This window comes from Zootoca vivipara, chromosome 6 (genome assembly GCF_963506605.1).
Source record: "Zootoca vivipara chromosome 6, rZooViv1.1, whole genome shotgun sequence".
In the NCBI taxonomy this organism is placed as follows: Eukaryota; Metazoa; Chordata; class Lepidosauria; order Squamata; family Lacertidae; genus Zootoca; species Zootoca vivipara.
In genome coordinates, this window is record NC_083281.1 from 26,005,091 (window position 1) to 26,029,133 (window position 24,043).

At 43.1% G+C, this 24,043-nt stretch overlaps 2 protein-coding genes across 2 annotated transcripts; both read right to left on the bottom strand.

Annotated features, from left to right (window-relative positions):
- Nucleotides 1-6,661: 6,661 nt before the first annotated feature.
- LOC118086289 (protein NKG7-like) lies at nt 6,662-13,274 on the bottom strand. Its single transcript, XM_035117728.1, has 4 exons — nt 13,106-13,274; nt 11,413-11,559; nt 9,654-9,767; nt 6,662-6,696 (listed from the first exon to the last, which is right to left on the bottom strand). The coding sequence occupies exons 1-4, from the start codon at nt 13,272-13,274 to the stop codon at nt 6,662-6,664; spliced, it is 465 nt and encodes a 154-aa protein (XP_034973619.1).
- A 6,481-nt stretch (nt 13,275-19,755) lies between these two features.
- LOC118086293 (lens fiber membrane intrinsic protein-like) lies at nt 19,756-23,484 on the bottom strand. The gene is made up of 4 exons (XM_035117735.2): nt 23,274-23,484; nt 22,873-23,019; nt 20,723-20,836; nt 19,756-19,787 (listed from the first exon to the last, which is right to left on the bottom strand). The coding sequence occupies exons 1-4, from the start codon at nt 23,449-23,451 to the stop codon at nt 19,756-19,758; spliced, it is 471 nt and encodes a 156-aa protein (XP_034973626.1). The 5' UTR covers nt 23,452-23,484.
- Nucleotides 23,485-24,043: the final 559 nt, after the last annotated feature.

A 24,043-nucleotide genomic window follows, 5' to 3' on the forward strand; every position in this document is an offset into this window, starting at 1 on the left:
ATATGACTGGCGCCCCTTTCGAAGCTCTGGCTGAGCTCTGGAACACCTGAATGGCTCAGGCTATTGACACAATTGCTCTGAGTGCCTTCTCCCACTTTGCGGAGCCCATTTGGCCCCTGGAATACTCCAGAGCTTAGGACGAGGAAACATGCTGGGAGATGGCTTGAACGCAAGTGGAGAAAAGATCCATATGAATGCAACCAAACACTGGTAAGGGCTCATTATCGAGCCTACCTAGTGGCAGTGAAGGTTGCATCCTCATTACGTCGCCCGACAGAGCTTTTCTGGGTTGTAGGGCCTTTTACATCCTGGCCCAAAGGAGGTGATAGAACCAATGGTAGCTCTTTTTGACTTGTTTCTGAAGCATTTTGAGGATAAAATCGCTTGCATCCACCAAAATCTTGGCTCTGCTGTTATAGCAGATGAATCTCATTATGAGCGGCATCTACACCTGCAGAATATGTGCAGATCGAAATCTACACTTGCTGGTTTCTGCAAATCAAACAACAGCTAAAGACAAAGGAGGAAGCCAGAGCATTAATTATTATCTCCCCCTGGCCAGCTGGCACTACTCTAAATAGATCTAACTGCTAGGAGAAGGGTTCCCAAACCTGCTCAGATGCTTTCCTCACTGTAGCTTCTTTATTATAGCATCATAGAATTGTAGAGTTGGAAGGGGCCACAAGGGTCATCTATTCCAACCCCCGGTGATCTTTGGCCCAAATGGGGTTCGAACCCAGACCTTGAGATTACGATTCTCATGCTCTACCGACTTTTCAGCTGAGTCAAGATTAATCCCCATTGCCTTTTTTAAAAAAGGGTTTTCATTAAAGCTTGAGGTGGGGGGACATAGACAAAGCAATATACAACAGTTTCCATCAAATATGAAGCATTTTTTAAAAACATAACAACTAAAAGAAATAAAATAAAGAAGAAACAAGAAAAGAAAGGAGGTGGGAAGACTTCTGGTGCTCTGTTTATCAGCTTTACAGACTTATGCGAAACCCTTGCTCCAGAACAAAACTCAACTCTTCTACTTTCCGTACTTTTTAGTCGTCAAACCAAGATATCACTAGTTCCTTTTCCTTTTCGTGCAAGAAATCCATAAGGGATTTCCAGTCATGAGATTGTCCCCCATTGTTGAGGAACAAGGAAGCCACCCCAACCTCTGCCACCACCGATGGCCAAATATTGTTGTTACTGATTGTCAGAATAATCAGGCTCTGCGAATTGTATCCTTTTCAGAAATGGAAAACAGCACACTTGAACATGACAAATGAGTGAGTCATTGAGGCTTGGTCCATAGCTGTAATTGGGTGGGGGTGGGACTGACAAAACAAGGTAGAAAGAATGGGGGGATGCTAGTGAGAAACCCAGCCAGATGGGCAGGGTAGATTTTTAAAATTAAGATTTATTTCATATTCATCCCAGAAAGGACGTAACTAGAGCCCACTCTCAACACTCAGAACATTACAGAGAGAGCTCCTGAGATAAATGTTATACTGTACCGTGTTTATTGCCGTATGAACCTGTATGAACCTGATTTACATCACAATTTTATTTCTTATTTATTTAAGACATTTCTACACCGCTTAATCATTTACCTTTCTAAGCAGTGGGCATTTTAAAAAAACCAACAACTTACGGAATACAGGAATATCAAACAATAAAAGATGTCTCATAAAACCAGCCACTACCTTAAAATGCCTAACAAAACAATAAAGTCCTGCACCTGAAGTTCAAGGAAGTAATCTTGGTTGGGGGGAAAGCTTCACTTCCTTGGGCCCACTACAATGAATGTGCCGCTTATAGAAGCTGTGCTTCCCATGAGTTATGGGGACACTCCCTTTTACAATTCTGCACTCAAATGAAACAGAACAGGGAGTGAGGGGCACTTTTATAGGGGCCCTGTGCCTTTGCTCCCATGTCATTCACAAGTATTTTGAGAACTGTCAGATTGATGGACATTTTGGCTGGGTGGGGGGCGGAGGACACATATTCCTGAGTATGGGGACTTGCACCCAACTGCTCTCTTCCCTCCCGTCCCTCCTTCTCTCATTGGACACCTGCATTGTCTTGAGCTGCAACTATCCTACACCCAACTTTGGTTTTCCTAGGAATTGCAACCTAACCTGATCGTGTCCCCCTCTGCTGGCATATGGAATCGAAACAGAAAGGCAGAATAATCAGAGAAGAAGATGTTTTTAAAACAAAAAACAAAAAACAAAACCCTGTAAACAGTGCCAGAAACCTGGAATGTAAGAACCATGAACCTTGGTAAGCTGGATGTGGTCAAAAATGAGATGGCAAGAATAAATATTGACATCATGGGCACCAGTGAACTAAAATGGACGGGAATGCCACATTAAGATGCTACAAAAAAGAGGTTTGGCCCACGTATAGGGAAATTACTGAAAATGTTAATGGCAGTATAAAACTTAAAGAATATGAAGATCTTAAGACTAGAGGGGTATCCTGGTTGGAATACTATCAATTAAAAGCCACATTCGATAAAGATATAAAGGAAAGAGGATTTGGAGAAATAAAAACGAGATTTGAGTCAGAAATTCTTAACAGTAAAGAAAAAACCCTCTCGAAAATGTACAGACTTCTAAATGAACAGGAATGGGAACAAGAAACAAAGAATAAGTATATGGAAAAATGGGAGAAAGATCTAGGTCGTCCGATTGAATATAAAAAATGGAAAGAATTCTGGAGTAAACAAATTAACTTTACAGCCTGCTATGCCTTAAAAGAGAACTTTATGAAAATACACTATAGGTGGTACTTAACGCCTGAAAGGATAGCCAAAATAAATAAAAATAGTAATAACAAATGCTGGAGGTGCCGGCAAGCCATCGGAACGCTGTATCATATGTGGTGGTCATGCCCAGAAATTAAAACATTTTGGAATATGATCCACCGGGAAATTCAAGAATTAATTAAAGTTCCGTTTAATAAAAAAGCAGAAGCCTATCTATTAGGAATTCTTAATAATGAAATACCACCAGATAAGACTAATGTATACCTCTATGCATCAACAGCAGCAAGGATGATTATTGCTAAAACATGGAAGGAACCTAGGATACTAACGAGAGGTGAATGGGTTGATAAACTCTGCGAATATTTAGAGTTAGCAAAATTAACTGATCTGATTCGAAATAAACCCAAAGATAAAATTAAGGAACAGTGGGAGTGTCTAAATGACTATTTAAAGAAAATAGGAATGGGCAATAAAACATGGTTGTGTTTAGAATAACTGTGTAGGAATGGGAAGGCTTCTGTCTTGTTAACAGAAGTCAGTGCAACAAATACCAAGAGGACAAGATATAGAAATATAGAAGAGTGAAATTCTGTGCTAAGTGCGGTGGAAGCAACAGAAGATGAAAATGTAACTAAGCAAGGTATGACTGTTGAATCAGTCAATTAGGTTATACCTTCCTCTTCCCTTTGTCTGTCCTTTCCTTTTCTTTTATCCGCTTTTTTTTTTCTCTTGCTGATTTTCTTTTGTCTATGATAATTATTAACATTATTACTAATAATGGTATTATTATTACTATTATTATTACCATTCTTTTTTTTCTTTTTTCTTCTCTTCCTTTTTCTCTCCCTTTCTTTCTCCTCTCTCTTCACCGCTCTTCTACTTCTCGATACAACTGCCAAGTATTAGCTTTTTTAATTTTGGGAAATTGCTACTAGGATCAATAATGATGTAGATTTGTTTGTATGATGTAAATGATGGACATGCAAGAATGTAAATGTATTATTACTTTTCGATTATTTTTTGCTATTTTCTGTTATATATATTAATAAATAAAAAATAAAAATAAAATGGACGGGAATGGGTGAATTCAGTTCAGACGACCATCATATCTACTACTGTGGGCAGGAATCCCGTAGAAGAAATGGAGTGACCCTCATAGAACAAAAGAGTGGTGAAAGCTGTACTGGGATCTAATCTCAAAAATGATAGAATGATCTCGATACGATGGTGCTGGAGAAGACTCTTGAGAGTCCCATGGCCTGCAAGAAGATCAAACCTATCCATTCTTAAGGAAATCAGCCCTGAGTTCCTCCACTGGAGGAAGGAAGGACAGATCCTGAAGCTGAGGCTCCAATACTTTGGTCACCTCATGAGAAGAGAAGACTCCTTGGAAAAGACCATGATGTTGGGAAAGATTGAGGGCACAAGGAGAAGGGGACGACAGAGGATGAGATGGTTGTACAGTGTTCTCAAAGCTACCAACATGAGTTTGACCAAACTGCAGGAGGCAGTGGAAGACAGGAGTACCTGGCGTGCTCTGGTCCATGGGGTCACGACGAGTCGGATACGACTAAATGACTAAACAAGAATAAAACAGTGCCAGATTTACATATAAGCTGAACAAGCTATAGCTTAGGGCTCCACTCTCTTGGAGCCCCCCCCCCCAAAAAAAAATTAAAGGGATAAAAACTGGATGTACATTTCCAAAATATAAGATAAAAAAACTAATTAAATAAAACCTGCATACAGTAAAGGTGTTTTGTGTTGTGTAGGCTCCTATGATGTAAGTCATGGACCCTGCCTGCTACGCTGCTCCCTAAAATATCACTGGTTTGCTCATTTCTATAAATAGGGTGCCTACATTCTGCATGGACTGGTTGCATGGCAGCACGTACAAATGACTATTAGGTCCATCAATATAGCATATATTCAACACAAAAAAACAGTGACAATGTGTTGTTGACAAAGGACAGCTGGACATAAAAAGGGCCCCATTACCTTCAGTAGCTTAGGGCTTCATCAAACCTAAATCCGACCCTGCCTGTAAAAGAACCTGCTGTTCTCTCATTCAGGAATTGTTTCTCTAGATGATGTTCAGCTCCTGTCATAGGATATAGGAAGTTGCCTTAAACCAAATCAGACCATTGGTCCATGTCACTCCGTATTTTCTAAACGGAATGCCTGATCTGCTTTTTTAAACACCATCAGTCTGCATCATAGATTTGTATAATGGCACTATAATACCTGCAGTTTCACTTCAGATTTATTTTCAATTCTTTTCATAATGGTCCCTAGGACCCTACCATGGAATTTGCATTTTTCACAGCTACCGCATACTAGGCTGACATCTTCGTTGAGCTATCCACTACCAACCCAAGGCCTCATTCCTGGTGCATCCCTGCCACTTCAGACCTCATGAGCATATGTGTGAAATTAAGGTTTTCTTCCCCCGACATGCATCGCTTTACATAAGTATACATTGAATGGCATTTGCCATTTTGTCGCCCTTTCACTCAGTTTTAAGGAGTCCATAAATGGATGCTCGTTTTATTGCGGGGAGGGGGAGATTTTGCACACAGCAGTCACTAAGAGAAAAATAAAGCATTTCATTTCATTTTATTCTATTTTAGAATCTCTTTTTGTAAGATTGGTAACGTCAACACGGTTCAGAGTCGCATATTTCTTTTTCCGAATAGTTTTTCTGGAGGTAAATTTAACAATGCTCAGGTGGGATGCGTCCAGATTGTCACTGCTTCGTGGGAAGGAGTCAAGTACTGGCTGTAAATTTAAGTTTGCGCAGATTAAGAGGATGAAAGTGCTTGGTAGCCCTGACACTACAAATTCACTCTAAAAACAGAAACAGAGAGTTCTAGTCGATGCTACTCCTTCAGAGTAGATCCACTGAAATTAATGGATGTGACTAACCTAGGTCATGGGTCTGCTCTGATTAGAAATTAGGTTGAAGGGGGGGAAATGCATTGACAAGTGGTGTGTTTGTGTGTGTCGAGAAGTGATTAACGGAAAGACATATAAACGTTCAACAGTGATGAAGGCAGGATGAATGCTGATTGCTGGATAACTGCCCCCCAAGCAAATCAGAATGGATGCTCAGTAAAGACCAGCACAGTCTAACTCCTGCCTAACCCTTCTTTTCTTTTTTTGCAAGCACATCCGGATGAATGCTCAATAAGTACGTAGGTTGTTTAGGGGAACATTCTGTTAAAGAAAAAAAGTCGCATTCAGGTCTAATTGATATGCCCCGAAGGAGCTTGGCAAGAAGAACCATTTTTCTCAAAGGACTTGCATGTTTGAGAGACAGACAGAGGAAGACCAATCGAGTGGTGGAGAAGAGAGAAGTTCTATTGCTTCTCTTTGCAGGGTTGTCTTCTGGCTGCAGAACTTGACCTGCTTCTGAATCGAAAGCCGTGTTTCTGTCATCATATGCAGGCTGCCTCTTAGGCATGGGAATCTTTGGGTTCATTTTAAATATATTATTCATCATTAAAACCACAAGATATACTGTATGAGACAAACAAGTGAATCACAAAGGTCATGTGCTCATACAAAATGTGAAGGCAATACCTCAAAGCATATAATTTACTGCATAGGCTATTCCTTTCTGCTCGATGCATAGAAGATGTCTGGTCTAGTCATTCCTTATCTTTAACTGACTACTGTTCATCACTATTCTAGTTAATAGATTCCAATTTGTGGAGAAGGGACCACATTGCTGTTTCTTAACCCTATTGCTATTTATACAATGCATCAGTTTCATCATGAAAGTATAGTTATTTCCTCCAGGTCCAGCTTGTCTTGGTGCAGGTTATGTTTGCATCCCACCTAATCAACATAGCTCCAGGTGTCATCTGAAATGGTAGCAGAGTCTTTCCCTCATCTTCATGCTGACCCATCTAAGAGGAAAGCCAGCACACCTGTCAGGAGAGAGAAGGAGCTGAAGCGGGCAATTGGCAGAGGAGAATAAAACACCACCCAAGATATCCTGATCATTGACCCCAAGATTACCTCTCTTGCTCAAAGGTGGGAACATGCTCTGATCCTCAAACCCCTGCCATTCTAATGGACGGACATATACCGTATTGGCCTGAATATAAGCCACACTTCCCCCCCAAAAAAATTCCGGCCATGAAAAGTTAAAGTGCGGCTTAAATTCGGGACCTTACAAAAATTGGCTTTCATGAAATCGCTGCTGAAACAGACATAAAGTAAAATGGAACAAACAATGTTTTATTGCCAATTTGAAACTGTTGTGCAATTAATTCTACAGTAATGTCATTTATCGCTTTCCCCATATTTTACAGTGCAGTATTGATTTTTTATTTGCATTTATGGTGTTATGGTGTTTAACCCACTTGCAGGTCCTCTCTAGTACCTGTAGGATTTTCTTCTGCATTTGCCATTTACAGATGTGAGTGCCTGCAGAATTTTAAGGGAGTGGCTTATATTCGGGTATTCTCTCTTCCCCCCCCCCAAATTTTAAAGGTGTGGCTTATTTGCGGCTGCGGCTTATATTCAGGCCAATAGGGTATTCTTCCATAGAACTACATTCTTTGCACATTTTGAGACTTCTGCAAGGGACAAGTCCTAGGTAGAAATGGACGTGTCTAATTACACCCCATTCTCACATTAATATGTAAATTGTTTGTTTAAATTATGCAAAAAAATTAAAATGTATTCCCGATATGTATTAGCTCAGTGTATACATTTCTAAATGAATTTGATCATAAAATGCATATGTTGAAGCCAAGACGTCCCTCCCTGAGCCATTGACACCAAACTGGGAGGGGTAGCTAATGCTGCAGAGGACATAATCAGAATTCAAAATGACCTTATCAGATTGGAGACCTGGGCACAAGCTAACAAAATGAATTTCAATAAGGACAAGTGTAGGGTTCTACACTTAGGCAGGAAGAACCAGATGCACAAATATAGGGTGGGGGAACACCTGGCTTACTAGCAGTACATGTGTTTAGCCTGAACAGTACATGTGTTTAGCAGTACATGTGTTTAGCCTAAACAGGGATAAACACTAAACAGGGCTAAAACACTAAAATACACTAATTTCTTAAAGGTTTAAAGCTTCCCTAAACAGGGCTGTTTAGCTAAACAGCCCTGTTTGGGGAAGCTTTTAACCTTTAAGAAATTAGTGTATTTTAATATTTCTGTTGGAAGCCGCCCAGAGTGGTTGGGGAAACCCAGCCAGATGGGCGGGGTATAAATAATAAATTATTATTATTATGTGAAAGGGATCTAGGGGTCTTAGTAGATGACAAGCTTAAGTGAGTCAACAGTGTGGTGCAGCAGCAAAAAAAAGCTTATGCTATTCTAGGGCTGCATCAACAGAAGTATAGTGTCCTGATCAAGGGAAGTCATAGTACCAGTCTATTCTGCTTTGGTCAGAGCACACCTGGAAAACTGTGTCCAATTCTGGGAACCACAATTTAAGAAGGATGTTGACAAGCTGGAACATGTGCAGAAGAGGGCAACCAAGATGACCAAGGGTCTGGAAACCAAGCCTTATGAGGAGCTGAGTATATTTAGCCTGTTAAGGGGGAGACTAAGAGGAGATAGGATAGCCATCCTCAAATATCTCTGCTGTCACCAGGAGGGAACATGCTTGATTTCTCCTGCACTGGAGGGTAGGACTCAAACCAGTGGCTTCAAGTAAGGAGATTCCAACTAAACATTCAGACAAACCTTTAACGTTAATAGCTGTTTGGCAGTGGAACAGACTCCCACAAGAGGTGGTAGACTCTCCCTCCCTGGAGGTTTTTTTTAAAAGAGGTTGGGTGGCCATCTGTCATGGATGCTCTAGCTGAGATTCCTGCATAGCAGGGGGCTGGACTAGATGACCCTTGGGGTCTTTCCAACTCTAAGATTCTATGATTTCATGTGACACATCAGCCAGAAGTTCACTTGAGGATCCCAGTTCAGTTTCTGCTCTCCCACGGTACAGAAGGAAAGGATGGCAAAGCCATTAGTAAAGACGTCCAGCCTGAACACACATGATCCTGGAAATACTCAGATAGTGTTGACTTTGATCATGAGAAGCTGCCTTGTGCAGATATTCTCTTTGGTCCATATATAAGTCATTGGGAAGAAGTAGATGCTCCTCCCCAACCCTTTGCCGGAACCACCTACATCTGTTTTTATAAGTTTTCAAAGGGATGCCCTGTGGGATAAGGCAAAATCAATTTGCAATGAGCTGCTATTTTTTGAACGAAAGCAGTTTATCAAGGAGCAGTTTACCGGGTCAAAAAAATTAGATCTATTGTCTATGAACTTCATAGAAGGTGAGGAAAATACTTGGTATCTATTCATTCTGGAATAATGAAAATGCAGTTTGTAAGGAAAAAAGGCCAATGAATTCCAAATTGCTGAAGTTTTGTACAAATGCACTTCTGTAGTCTGGAAATCCTGTCTACATATTCAGGTCAAACTTGATTCTGATGTTTTTCCTGCCCTTCAAGCTGAATCTAGGGAAACCTGATTCCTTCAGAGGGTAGGTAAGAAGGGAGAATGAAATTTCTGAATGGTTCTCAATGCAAAACATACAGAAGTAATCCATGCTTTCAGAAAAGCAGCACACCCAGGGGATTGGTTCACATTCCACCCTCTTCCTCTTTTGCTGGTAGTGGAATTGTGAGTATGGCATGTCACACCCGGAAACTGTCCAATATGTGAACCTCTACCTGCAGCCAAAGTGGCACGCTGCCAGGGGCATGACTACATGACTACATGATGATGCTAAAGGTGTAGGTCGGTCCCAAACTGTTCGGTAATGAAAGAATGCAGCTGGAAACTCTGTGCGAAGGCAAACCTTTAAATGAGGACGTACATTTTCAGCACTTCTCATTTGACACATACTCACCAGTTACAAGGAAGAGAGGAAAGGAGGCCCAGCCCAAGCCAAAAGACCATCCATAAGAGGCATTTGATCCTGTCTGCCCTGTGAAGGTGGCCATGGCAATCATGACACAAAGAGCTATTAAGGGGGGGAAATGCATTAGGATATTAGATTATGTATAAATCAAATCCTGGAAGGTTACCAGGAAAATTCAGCTTGTACAAAATGAAGAGGCTCAATTGCTCACCGAAGCCAAACATCACCATCAAATTATGCTGCTGCTGAAAAACGTGCACAGGCTGCCTATTAGCTGTCAGGGTAGGCTCAGGGTGTGGGTATTGCTGTACAAAGTCCTAAACAGTTAGGAACCAGCATGTTTAAAGGATTAACTCACCCCCTACATCGCAAGCTGACCACTGTGTTCTGCAGGAGACGGCATCCTGCAGGCGCCAGCCTATGAGGAGGTTCATTCCACATTATGTCAAAATTGGGCCTTTGGTGTGGCGACACTTGGAACTCCCTCCCACCTTCTCTCTTGTCTTTTTAGTGCCTGGTAAAAAATGTTCCTCTTTTAACAAGCCTACTAAAATCTTTATCTCAGCTGGTATCTGTACTGGATCTGAACAGATTGATATGCAGGTGCTGTTGTTTCACAGTTGTTATTTTTCAAACTGTTTTCATATGCAGTTGTTTAACTGTCTTTATATGTGTAACATGCAATAAAAAGGTAAGTGTGCCATCACTCTGCAGTTCACTTGAACACAGACAGGTGGCGATGTAATATACAGTGTGATGAGAGGTGGTGGATGGATGGCCCAGCTGAGATGTAGAGGGACAGCCAGAAGAGGTGGCAGCCACTGCCCTGCTCTACTGCCCTCCGCCTGCCAACCCAGTGGCTTATTCTCCCAGGATCCAGAGAACCAGGCTGGTCAGCACAGCTAGTGGCCACCTTCCCGTGCTGTTCCTCCTGCCAGGCAAATTCTTCTTCCCGCTTGGTTGTGGCAGCATGAGGTTAAAAGGGGGGGGTCTTAGAAGCATGCCATACTCAAGAAGGGGGATGTGGTTTTCATTCAATGGAAGCCACTTGTTCTCGAAGTGTGCCTTTTGAAGCCAACAGACATGGCTGATTTCCAACTCCAACATAGCAGGTGGAAAGCAGCTGCCCTGGCAAGGCTTTGAAAGCCCTTTGTGTGTGTGTGCGCGCGCACACACACACACACACACACACCACTTCTCCATTCTAACTCTGAAACCAGGGATGGAAAGGGCTGGGGTTGCATTGCACCTTTTAATCATATCCATCAATTTGAGTGGGTCTACTCTAAGTATAAGAGGGATGTGGGTGGTTCTGTGGGTTAAACCACTGAGCCTAGGGCTTGCCGGTTCAAATCCCCACGACGGGGTGAGCTCCCGTTGCTCAGTCCCAGCTCCTGCCAACCTAGCAGTTCAAAAGCACGTCAAAGTGCAAGTAGATAAATAGGCACCCCTCTGGTGGGAAGGTAAACACAGTTTCCATGTGTTGCTCTGGTTCTCCAGAAGCAGCTTTGTCATGCTGATCACATGACCCAGAAGATGTATGCCGCTCCCTCGGCCAGTAAAGCAAGATGAGCACCACAATTGCAGAGTCGTCTGCGACTGGACCTAATGGTCAGGGGTCCCTTTACCTTACTCTAAGTATAACTTAGTTCTACCAATAATAGTTTGTGAGATGTATACATCTAAGTTTTGGGTTTGAGGAGCTTGAACTGACTGCGGAATCAGATGGTTATGATGCCCAGGTTACCTGCAACAAGGCTGGCTATAGCTGCAGTCTTGGCCTTGGAGAGGGAGCCAAATTGAAAGTCAAAACATTTGCCACAAAGGCCAAGGCAAGAGACGGCTCCAGCAATCATCCCGAAGAACATGAAGGCTCGGGTAGCATGGTAGTAATCTTTCAGGACGGAAGGAAGAGAAAGAAAGAAAGAAGAGGGTTAAATATATCAATGGAATTGAACAACAGGACTCATTCATATATTAAAAATAGTAAAGACAGTGCAGACTACTGTCAACTGTTCTTTTTTTGTTGCCCATAGCATCCATTTTATGACGGTACTGACATAAACTTTACCAAGATATGAGTACCAGCATACACACAGAGAGAGAGAGTAAAGGTCTTAATTCTAGTCACACTGGGCTCTCAGAGAGTTGAAGAACCATGAACTGCCTCACACACTGCTGTGTACAGTACCTTAGAAATGAAAGTCTCTTCCTGTTTTGAATACCATACCTTGAGTACTCCCAGCAGGATGCATGGGGTGTTGGGGAAGGGCTAGAACCTCCGGTGGCAGACACATTGTGCTCCTTTTGGGATAGTCTGTCCACTTTTGATCCCCACCCTGCAGTCAGCTCCCACCTGTGGCTCCTAGTCAGCATGTGGCAATGTCCACTTCCCAGGAAGGACTTTGACTGGCTGGCTAAACTAGATGAAGTCAGCCAATGGGTCTCAGACCCTCGGTGAGCTAGGGACTTCCCCTGTGTGCAAAGAGAGGCTCTGGTGGATTGTGCTGACGAGATCAATAGTGGGTCCAATGATCAAGAGGGTGGTTTCTGCACATGCTGAAGATGGAAGTGAGGGGCAGATGGGGCTCATCAACCTGGGAAGACATCTGTAGCATAGGTGGCAATTCCCTGGGTGCTTGAGCACCCACAAAATTCCCCATGAAGGGGCCGGGCACCCACAAATTTCAGTGCCAGGGTCATGCACACTGCATGGCACCCACAGCCTCAGGCAGCCACGGTCACAGGGCCAAGCTGGCACTCCTGATCTGTAGGACATCTAGGAGAAGGAAGGAAACCTCTGCTTCTTTATGGGATATCTACAGGAGGAGAAAAGGCTAAGGAGTAAACCCTACACAAATCTCGGAGTGAAGTCCCTAAAATCAGGGCCGTCCCTAGGCCCAGGGTGGGTGGCACAAGGCGGCAGGGCGCCTGGCCACCAGGGGCGCTGAACGCTGGTGTCTGCCTCCGTGCGCCTCTGCTGTTGAGCGGCTTCAGGCAGCTCTCCAGAGGTGCACAGGGAGTGTGAGCCTGGGACTGCCTCCTCCGCGCCTCTCAGCTCCCCGCACACCCCTCCTGCCCGCCTCACTCATGGGGGCGCCAGAGGGATCTTGGCACCAGGGCACCAGATAGGGTTACGATGGCCCTGCCTAAAATGGTTGGATGACACCATATATGTCTCCCTCCAGCAACTTCTGCAGCTAAGCTGGTACTCTGCTTTCCTTTGGACCACACCAGCAAGGCCAAGAGCACAGTCTTGTCACCTGAGCACCCCAGGACCTCCATAAACACTGCCCAGGCTTGCATCCTGGGGAGGTCACTTCGGTGGTGCTAATACAGTGGTTTGACTTCACTTCCGGAGGCACACTCAATTCTTTCTCTCAAGACAGACAGATGCCAGCAACAAAAGTACTCAAAGCTGAAGACAGAGAAGTTCTTACCTGGCACATCCATCCCAAATGAACCACAGCCTTCTTTGGAATAACAACCTACCCACAGGCCAGTGTTATGAACACTGCTTTGCAACCAGTAGTCTGAGCCCAGGGCAATGAGGAGGAACAGGAGGCTGATGAAAGCGCAAGCCACAGCACTAATCTGTAGGACATTCATTGCGAGAATGCTCAGCTATGTAACAGAGGAGAGCAATAGGGATGATGAACCTGGGGAAGGGAGATATTCATGTTATTCTTCATCAGTTGCATTCCCTCCAACCTTCCTCAGATTAAAATAGGGACATGTCTCTCTCTCTCTCTCTCTCTCTCTCTCTCTCTCTCTCTCTCTCTCTCTCTCTCTCTCTCTTTTCTTATTAAATTTTCTGTTTTACAATTTAAAGTACTGATGTTTACATCCTTAAGATATCAATGACTTCCCTTCTTCTCTTCCCATGGTTCATTTTACATATCATCAATACAGGAAATGCCTCTTCAAAACAATTACTATTACTATATGTGAAATGAATAATCTAGAAATAAAATATGCTTTCCTTCAGAGCTACTGCTAATTGATATGCAGATTGACGTGCATGTAACCAACCAACCATTCCATTAAATTAACCATACAGCATTTAAAATATTATTTTTTTGCAAAGCAAACTAATACCCTATTTCCACTGCATTCCAGTTTCACATGCACTTAGAGATCCATTCTGCCATGTTTAGTGTTGTGACAAAAAAGCATCAAAATTCTGCATCAATATCGTATGCACTTTGCCCTAAAGTACACATTTCTATATCCGTCCTCTCCCATAACCAAATATACATTTTGTATGCTTTTCAGTGCATTTGAGACATGCCTACCTGAACTGGAATTGCACCACAAAATTCAAGGATGGGTCTAATCCACTTGATACCTGTGTTCCAATCTGCATATAAGTCCAGGACTAGTTAACTTTAAAATGTGGATCGAACATATTTCTCAACAAAACAAGCACCCTAGAAATTAGAACTAAGAAGTTGGTTGTGTGTATGTTTAGTACTCCACTGTATGAAACTAGTGCAAAGTAATAGATTTTAGCCCCTCTCACTGGTTCCATTTACATAGTATCCAAATTAACTGACCAGCTTTTGGGGGTAAAATTCCCTTTCCCTCCCGCATAAATCTATAGATGTTTCATCTCACCTGGCTCAGAATCGCCTCCTCTTTTCTTCAGGTGAAGTCAGCACTCTGCAACAAGTGCCAGGCATGCTCTGACTCCACCACCCATGGTATTTGTACTTTAACAGGGATGGGCAGGATCAGCACCTCCTCTTTGAGGGCACAACCCTTCTGTGGAGGGCCCCCATCTCTCTCCACCAAGCTCTGTGTTCATTTCCTTTCTTCTTGTATCTAATTTTTATTAAATTTTCTGTTTTACAATTTAAAATACTCATTAAAATATCAATGACCTCCCTTCCTCTCTTCCCATGGTTCATTTTTCACATCACAAATCCCTGTATATTTTACAAAATCTGTACCATTCAGTATTCCATTGTTGCATCCATCAAAACTTATTTACCGGTACACTGTTGAATTTCTCTTAATGCTGCCAGCGTTTTCAGCTGCACACAATTATTTCCCATATATTCCAAACTTCTCTAAACGTATGTTCTTCTCGGTCTCTTATTCTATATGTTAAGTCTGCAAACTGTGCATATTCTGTCAGCTTGTTTTGCCATTCTTCTTTGGTTGGGACGTCGCTCGTTTTCCATTTTTGGGCTAACAAATCCCAGGTCGCAGTAGTAGCATACATAAATAACCTTTTTTGACACCTGGGAATTTCAGTCTGAATTATCCCCAACAGAAAGGTCTCTGATTTTGGGGGGAAAGTACTTTTAAACATTTTTTTTTCAATTCATTATGAATCATTTCCCAATACTCTTTTACCCTTATGCAGCTGCAACCGGGGGTACCAACTTGAATAAAATATTGGGGGGGGGAGGCAGGTAAGCCCCACCCCACCCCACATAATTGATCGCATGACGCAGTGCACACACACCATTTGAATGGCAATGCCCATCAAATTGGGAGGCTCCCAACCACTTCAAATAATTTACTGGGGGCCCAGAGACCCCACAGCTCCATTTGGATCCCTTCCAGTTGGGATTCAGGCCTCATCATGGGACTGAAACTTCCTTGGTCACACTGGTAGGCTAGGGACAAAGGTGAGAGTTGTTTCCTAGTTCTGCCGGATCTCTCAGCGGCTTTTGACACTGTTGACCATAACATCCTTCTGGACCGTCTAGAGGGGTTGGGAGCTGGGGGCACTGTCATACAGTGATTCTGCTCCTTCCTCCTGGGCCGCGTTAAGAAAGTGGTGGTGGGGGATGAGTGTTCGGACCCCTGGGCTCTCACTTGTGGGGTGCCTCAGGGTTCTGTCCTCTCCCCCATGCTTTTTAACATTTACATGCAGCCGCTGGGAGAGATCATCAGGGGGGTTTGGGCTGGGTGTTCATCAGTATGCGGATGATACCCTGCTCTACCTCTCTTTCATATCAGATCCAGTGAAGGCGGTGAAGGTCCTGTGGAGTGTCTGGAGGCAGTTGGAGGATGGATGGCGGCTAACAGATTGAGGTTGAATTCTGACAAGACAGAAGTACTGTTTGTGGGGGACAAGAGGCAGGCATGTGTGGAGGACTCCTTGGTCCTGAATGGTGGAACTGTGCCCCTGAAGGACCAGGTGTGCAGCCTGGGAGTAATTTTGGACTCACAGCTGTCCATGGAGGCGCAGGTTAATTCTGTGCCCAGGGCAGCTGTCTAGCAACTTCATCTGATACGCAAGCTGAGACCCTACCTGCCTGCAGACTGTCTTGCCAAAGTGGTGCATGCTCTAGGTATCTCCTGCTTGGACTACTGCAATGCGCTCTATGTGGGGCTACCTTTGAAGGTGACCCGGAAACTACAACTAATCCAGAATGCGGCAGCTAGACTGGTGACTGGGGCTCCCAGTACGTTTCCGAGCACAATTCAAAGTATTGGTGTTGACCTTTAAAGCCCTAAACGGCCTTGGTCCAGTATACCTAAAGGAGCGTCTCCACCCCCATCGTTCAGCCCGGACACTGAGATCCAGCGTCAAGGGCCTTCTGGCAGTTCCCTCACTGCAAGAAGCCAAGTTACAGAGAACCAGGCAGAGGGCCTTCTTGGTAGTGGCTCCCGCCCTGTGGAACACCCTCCCATCAGATGTCAAAGAGAAAAACAACTACCAGACTTTTAGAGGACATCTGAAGGCAGCCCTGTTTAGGGAAGCTTTTAATGTTTAATAGATTATTGTATTTTAATACCTCTGTTGGAAGCCACCCAGAGTGGCTGGGGAAACCCAGCCAGATGGGCGGGGTATAAATAAATTATTATTATTATTATTATTATTATTATTATTATTATTATTATTATGCTTCCATGGCTTCAGCTGAAGATCAAACCACTACGAAACGCACAGGAGGAAGACAGGTTATTAATGATTCTCCCCCTCTCTTCCACCAGCCAGGTGGCACTACTAAAGATACAGTAGGTTGTTTCCAGGTATAATTGCACACAGTGGGCCAGGAAGTGGAAGCAGTAGACCAGATGGGGATGCCTCATGGTCCGTGTTTGGCCAACAAGCTTGAGGCTCCCCAGCCTGCTCAGGTGCGTTCCTCATTGAGCCTCTTTTCTATGTTCAGCTGAGTCGGAATGAATCCCCATTGTGGATGATCAGAGAAGCCTCTCACACCTCTGCCACCACCTGATTGTTAAATTGTTGTTTTTGCCAGAGTAATTAGGTTCTGCTTACGGCGTCCCCGCCAAGTGCTCCTCTGTCTCGTAACATTAGGGAGGGGAGTCCTGGGACAAATCTTATGCTATGTTTATAGGAACCTGTACTGAAGTTATTTATATTACAATGTTATTTTATTTTTATTAAGGCATTTCTATAGGACTTAATCATGCATGTTTGTAAGCCGTGTGCATTAAGAAAACCAAAAACCTACAGGAAACAGGAAAATCAAACAATACAATATGCATCATACATGAACCACTACCTTGAAATGCCTGCTGGAACAAGAAAGCTTTAGTCATGCATCTCAAGTGCAGGGAGGAGGTTGCTTTTGTAATCTTGGTTTGGAGGGAGTTCCACTAGGTTAGTCCCACTACAATGAATGCACGGCTTATAGAAGTTATGTTGAGCATGAATTATGGAGACACTCCCTTTGACAAATCTGCATTCACAGTTGTCACACAATGGGTCAACATCTTCAAAGAGCTGTCCTGGTCCATCAATGCCACTTCAGACTGCATGAGAATACGTGAAATTTAAGTATACAGTCGTACCTTGGAAGTCAAACGGAATCCGTTCCAGAAGTCAATTTGACTTCCAAAATGTTCGGAAACCAAAGCGAGGCTTCGTATTGGCTGCAGGAAGCTCCTGTAGCTAATCGGAAGCTGCGGAAGCCGCGGCAGACATCCAGCTTCCAAGAATAGTTCGCAAACTGGAACACTCACTTCCGGGTTTGCAGCGTTTGGGAGCCAAAACATTCAAGAACTAAGCTGTTCGAAAACCAAGGTACAATTGAATATGTATTTGTCCCCGACATGCATTGTTGAATAAGAGCAGCCATTTTATTGCCGATTCACTCAGTTTTGAGAAGTCCCTTCAATAGCATCTTATCAAACTCTGAAAGGATCTTTGCACACAGAGAAAGATACAGCATTTCATTTTTAAAAATTGTTACAAATTGTTAATGTCAGTGTGGCCTGTTTGTTTTTCCAGATAGTTTTATGTTTCACTGGTAGGGTTGCCAGACTCAATAGTGGACAGGACTTCTGTGCCTTTAATTGCCCTGCTCTCTTTTGAGTCTGGAAACCTTAAAGAGAAACCAGCAGACCCTTTGCTTGGAAACAAAAGGTCTGCTGGTTTCTCTTTAAGGTTTCCAGACTCAAAAGAGAGCAGGGCAATTAAAGGCACAGAAGTCCTGTTCACTATTGAGTCTGGCAACCTGATTCACTGGTGTTAAATTTAGAAAGCTCACTCAGGATGCCTCCAGATTGTCAGTTTTGCAGGAGAGGTTAAAGGACTTGCTGTAACTTTACGTTTGCACAAATAAAGTAGAATAAAGTGCTCTGTCGCCCTGGCACAACAAATCTACTTTTCAGAATGAAACAGAAGATGCCATTCAATTCTAGTCCTACTCATTAATTTCAATGGGTCTACTCTGAGCAGGGTTTAGTTGGCTAGAATTTAGACTATTTGTGGTTAGAGAGGTGGTGGGGCTGGATTGACAGGTAGTTTGTATGTGTATTTGTGAAGAAATAATGATAAGTCAATTATACACCTGATAAGCAAATCAGGATGAAGGCAGGATGAGTGATGATATTTGTAAAACTCCTCCACAAGCAAATCAGAATAGATGCTCAATAAAGACTGGACATAGTCTTATCTCCACCTAACCTTTTTTTGCAAACATAACAGGATGAACAGGTTGACTGTCACATTCAGGTCTGATTAAAATGCCAGAAATGAATTCAGGAAGAGATGATAGATACAGATAAATAGATAGATAGATGAGAACAGTTGTGTTGCATCCAATGAGTTTTCAAGGATGTCTACTGGGTACAGAATTTGATCTCCTGGTTCTACAGGCAATTCCCCACTTATGTAGGGGTTATGTTCCGAGACACCATGAGCCGAAGTGAAACCATGTATATTGGGAACAGCATTGGAAAAGCCTGCAAACACTCTGAGCCTCTGGAAAGCCTTGAAAAACCCTTTAAAGACCACCACAATCACACTCTCCACAATCGCACTCTCTAAAAGTTCTCAAAGGCCTCAAAGGGATTGTGAGACACGGTTTTCGAAGCATTTTTGTCATTTCCACGCTCTTTTAGGGCCACCCTCCCCCTTTCCGTTTGCGGTGATGCGTGCATTGCACGGTTGTGTATACCTTGAACATGTGTAAATGGAAGGTTTCCTGTAAATCCAAAGGCATATTTCTGTCTTTGTAATGAGGTTGAATTTTTGGCTTGGGAATCTGTGTGCTTGTGTTAAAAATATTCTTTATTAAAACCACAAGCTATGATGTGAGACCAACAGAAGAATAACATTAGTCATTTGCACATAAATAATATTTAGAATTTGAAGGCCAAAACTCAAAACAAACAATGTCATCCCTAGATCATTTCTGTTTGATTCATGTAAGATGCCTGCCTTTCTCATTCCTGTCTTTAACCCAGCCACTGACTGAATAATAATATTGCATAGCACCATTCTTAAATTGTAATATAACATTTGTTTGGCCAATAAATATTTTTAACCTCTAAAAAGAAATGTTTTGAAAATGTCGCAGTGTCAGGCTAAGCTTATTTATTTATTTATTTATGTTCTCTCTTTTCGTTTTGAAGATATGGCAGCCCTAATTTGTAACACAACAACATTTGGAGGGCACAAAGTTGGCTAGTACAGTAGTCAGTTAACGGATTCCAATGTGCTGTGAATTTGCCGTTCCTTAACGCCATTGCTATTGTATCAGCTTCATCACGAAAGTATAGTCATTTCCTCCAGGCCCAACTTGTCCCAGTGCAGACTGTGTCTGTGACATCAACATAGCTCATCTGAAAATGTAGCACAATCTTTTCCTCATTATGTTCAAGCGGCATTCAGGCAGAAAGCCAGCCCACCTATCAGGAGAGAAAAGGGGCTGATGAGAGCGTAGGCAGTGGAGAATAAAACGCTATCTGAGATATCCAGATCACTGATCCCAGCATTACCTTCCTTTCTCACCAGGGGAATCATGCCCTGATCCTCAAAGCCCTGCCATTCTAACAGGCCCAGTTCTCTCCCACAGAATACATTGTTTGTGCATTTTGAGACTTCTACAAGGGACTCCTCTTGCCAGGCTCTATCTGTTTTCATGGGTTATAATACATAATATATGTATTATGGGATATTGCAAAATCAATCTGCAAAGAGCATTTACTTCTGGAATAAACCCATTTATCAAGAAGTGCTTTTCGGGATCAAAAAATAGATGCAAATTGTCTGTGAATGAAATAAGTAGTCTGTCTCCATTCATTCTAGAATACAATATCATTTGTATTCAGCCAAAGTCTCTGGTAGAGTTTGTAAGCAATAAGGCTAGTGAATTACGAATTGCAGAAGTTTGGCACAAATGCATTTCACTAGTCTGGAAATCCTACTGACACACTCAGGTCATACTTGATTCAGATGTTTTCCCTGCCCTTCGAGCTGAATCTGGGGAAAGCTGATTCCTTCAGAGTGTTGGTATGAAGAGAGAATGACATTTCTGCATGCTTTTCAAGGCCAAAAAATCAAGAAGTAATCCATGCTTGCACACCCAGGGGACTGGTTCACATTCCACCCTCTTCCTCTTTTGCTGATACTGGTATTGTGTGCACAGCATGACACACCAGGAAATTGATCAATATATGAGCCTCCGTCCACAGCCAAAGTGGCAGGCTGCCAGGGGCATGACCACATGATGATTCTAAAGGTATAGATCGGTCCCAGACTGTTCGGTAATGAAAGAATGCAGCTGACAAACCTTTAAATAAAGACGTACATTTTCAGCATTTCCCACTTGACACATACTCACCAGTTATAAGGAAGAGAGGAAAGGTGGCCCAGGCCACGCAAAAAGACCATCCATAAGAGGCCTTTCCTCCTGTCTCCCCTGTGAAGACGGCCATGGCAATCATGACAAAAAGAGCTATTAAGGAAAAATACATTGAGATATAAAGTTGCTTGTACATTAAATATTCCAGGCTGATCTGGGAGCTGAAGCTAGTGAAATGCAGTGGCTGGAAGAAGTGCCCTGGTTGCCAGATGGCTACGGGGCTGGGGTCAAGGATCAAGTGGAACTGATTGTATTTAAGCCATGCTGTTTAAAATTATTTTTCAATTCATAATTTTTTATTTACATTGTTTTCACATTTTATTTATTTATAATGTCTGATGTCTTACCGTGTTGTCATTTGTTGGAAGCCACCCAGAGTGGCTGTAGCAACCCAGTCAGATGGGCAGCCTATAAATATATAACTTATTATCACAGTTGTAGTAGTAGTAGTAGAAGAAGACTATATTTATATTTGTTTTTAAAATTGTGTTCATATTTTGTTTGTTTGTTTGTTTGTTTGTTTGTTTATAACAATACTTATATGCTGCTGTATCCTAACGATATGTTATAGAGGGTGACTAAAACAGCAAAAAGTAGCAGAGCCAGCTCACTAGTTCCTGCTGCCCTCTCTTGGATATTTGCTCATCTAGAATGCAGAGAGAGGGGTCCTTTGTCACTCAGAGGAAAGCTGCCAGTCCCACTTCTGCAGTACTTTTTGCCTCTTCTTCCTCAATCTCATACAAGCCTGTTGTTTATCCAGCATCCAACTTCGATCCGTCTTCAGTATCCCACCATCACTCCCCTGGCTCTGAGCCTTCCTCCTCTAAGGCTTCCCAAGGTGCTAACTCCCACCACTCCTTTTCATCCATCCAGTGCCTCGCAACTGAGTTCCTATTTTCCAGGGACAGTCCTGGATTTACAGAAGCCATCCCGGTTTCTTATTTGATCCCGGAATGTCCCACATTTCCTTAGGACATCCCTATTTCCATTAGAGAAATGTCGGAGGGTATGGAATTATGTGACACACACACACACCCCGAGCCAAGGAGGTAAGTAACTATGCAACCTTTAGAAGACACCTGAAGGTAGCCCTGTATAGGGAAGTTTTTTTAATGTTTAATGTTTTATTGTGTTTTTATATATGTTGAAAGCTGCCCAGAGTGGCTGGGGAAATCTAGTCATATGAGCAGGGTGTTGTTGTTGTTGTTGTTGTGGAACAGGACCTCCCTGTTCCATGTTGGAGGGTATGCAATGGAATGATGTGTGCATTACATTGTCAGAACCAAACTCCCACTTCTGTTCACCAAACATGCAAGTGGGTGGGAGGCACAATGGGGAGAGCAGCAGAAATCCTCTGAAAGGGGTGCTGCTAGGGCAAGGAGGAAGCAGGGCTGAGCTGGCCAAGCATCCATTGGATCTGGAACCAATCTCACCGCCAACATGCTGTAGCATTGGCCTTGATCTGAACCTGATTGAAGCGCCAGACAGGAATTGGGCCTGATCATCCTGCTCTCTGCCTCCCCACCCCCACCCCACCCCGCAACTTATCCATTAGTAGGTGGCTCCAGCACTCGCAAAACCTTGGAGGTGGACAGAGGAGGATTGCATAGCACCTCTCACCATACCTGCCAAGTCCTGGACTGCAAAATCCGAGATCGACAGCTGGGTGACACCGGAAGTTGCGTAGACGCAACTTCCGGTGTCGCTTTGCCCATCTATGGGCACCGAAAATGGCTGGTGCCAAAAGTCGCGTCTACGCACTTCCAGACATGCGTAGACGCGACTTCCTGTGCCGGCGCAAAAAAAGCAGCAAAAAAACAAACAAAACAAAGGCCGCTGGCAGGAGCGGAATAAATGAGAATAACGGGAGAGGAACCGATACAGGGGACTGCTGGGAAACGGTACGAAAAACGGAGGTTTCCCGGGGGAAACGGGGTACTTGGCAGCTATGCCTTTCACCATTGATTTAAGCTGGTCTGCTCAGAGTATAACTTCATTGGATTCAAGCCAGAACATTTTGCGTGGACAGTTCAGTTTGGCACAGTCTACTCTACAGCTTTGTGATCTGGGGCTTGAGGGGCTTGAACTGACTGGAAGCAGATGCTTATGACCCCCCCCTCCAATAATACCTGCAAGAAGGCTGGCTATGGCTGCGGTCTTGGCCTTGGAGAGGGAGCCGAGTTGCAAGCCAAAAATCGGGCCACTAAGACCAATGCAAGAGACGGCTCCAGCAAACATCCCTAAGAACATGAAAGTTCGGGTAGCATGGTAGTAATCTTTCAGGAAGGAAGGAAGAGAAATGAAGAAGGAGGTTAAATGCCCACAATAGCCATTTTGTGCTGGAACCCACTGCACTTTAATCAAAACATTAATTCCACCACCACCACCACCCCAAAAAATGCATGGAGTGAATGTGTTATCCCTAGTCACACTGGATTTTCAGGGAGTTGAGGAACTGTCAGCTGCCCCCCCCCAAGTTACGGTTGAATACTACACCACTAGTACTCCAAGCAGAAGACAAAAAACTTACCTTTCACATTCATCCCATGTGCAACACACTTATAAACCATCCCAACATTAACACAAGATTTCCAGAGGCCAGTGTGGCTGAAGGAATTTTCCAGCCAGTTGTTTGAGCACAGGGCAATGAGGAGCAGCAGAAGGCTGATGCAAGCACAAGCCAAGGTGCCAATCTGCTGGGGTTCCATCGTGTGAATGGTCAGATCTGTGACTGCTCAGTGTAATTGGGATGGTGAGCCTGGGGGAGGAAGACATGCACATTATTCCACATATGTTGCAGTTTATATTTGGGTGTGCTTAAAATTTGCATATGTGCCAAGAGGCCTACTGCAGAGTGTGCTATTATTATTATTATTATTATTATTATTATTATTATCTTTATCATTATTATTTTTTCTATACTGCTTTATATTTTTAAGAAAAATCTCAAATACAGAATATTAAAACATCAACAAAAGAATCTGAAGGAAGTCAAATATAGAGTATACAATCAAAGCAACATAATTAACAGAAAATTAAAATATTATCTTCAAGATTTCAAAAAAACATTACAAAGGAGGTCAACTACAGAATACATATTTAACACAAAGTTATCAAAAAAGCCTTAAACATTTCCCCCCAAAGAACCCACAGCACTGCTATGTGAAGTCAAATATAAAATGCACATTTAAAACAGCATAATTAACAAGAGAATAAAATATTACCATAAGCGTGATACTCATAGCTGCCAAGTTCTCCCTTTTTTTAAGGGAAATTCCCTTATACTGAATAGGCTTCCTC

What these genes read in the sequence shown, in the direction of transcription:
- LOC118086293 (XM_035117735.2), bottom strand. Translation starts at nt 23,451, where the DNA reads ATGGAACCCCAGCAGATTGGCACCTTGGCTTGTGCTTGCATCAGCCTT. An exon ending in ACATGGGATGAATGTGAAAG is followed by an intron (nt 23,020 to 23,273) that starts GTAAGTTTTTTG and finishes CCTTCCTGAAAG; the next exon opens with ATTACTACCATGCTACCCGA. An exon ending in CATAGCCAGCCTTCTTGCAG is followed by an intron (nt 20,837 to 22,872) that starts GTATTATTGGAG and finishes TTTCCTTAATAG; the next exon opens with CTCTTTTTGTCATGATTGCC.
- LOC118086289 (XM_035117728.1), bottom strand. Translation starts at nt 13,274, where the DNA reads ATGAATGTCCTACAGATTAGTGCTGTGGCTTGCGCTTTCATCAGCCTC. An exon ending in ATTTGGGATGGATGTGCCAG is followed by an intron (nt 11,560 to 13,105) that starts GTAAGAACTTCT and finishes CCGTCCTGAAAG; the next exon opens with ATTACTACCATGCTACCCGA. An exon ending in TATAGCCAGCCTTGTTGCAG is followed by an intron (nt 9,768 to 11,412) that starts GTAACCTGGGCA and finishes CCCCCTTAATAG; the next exon opens with CTCTTTGTGTCATGATTGCC.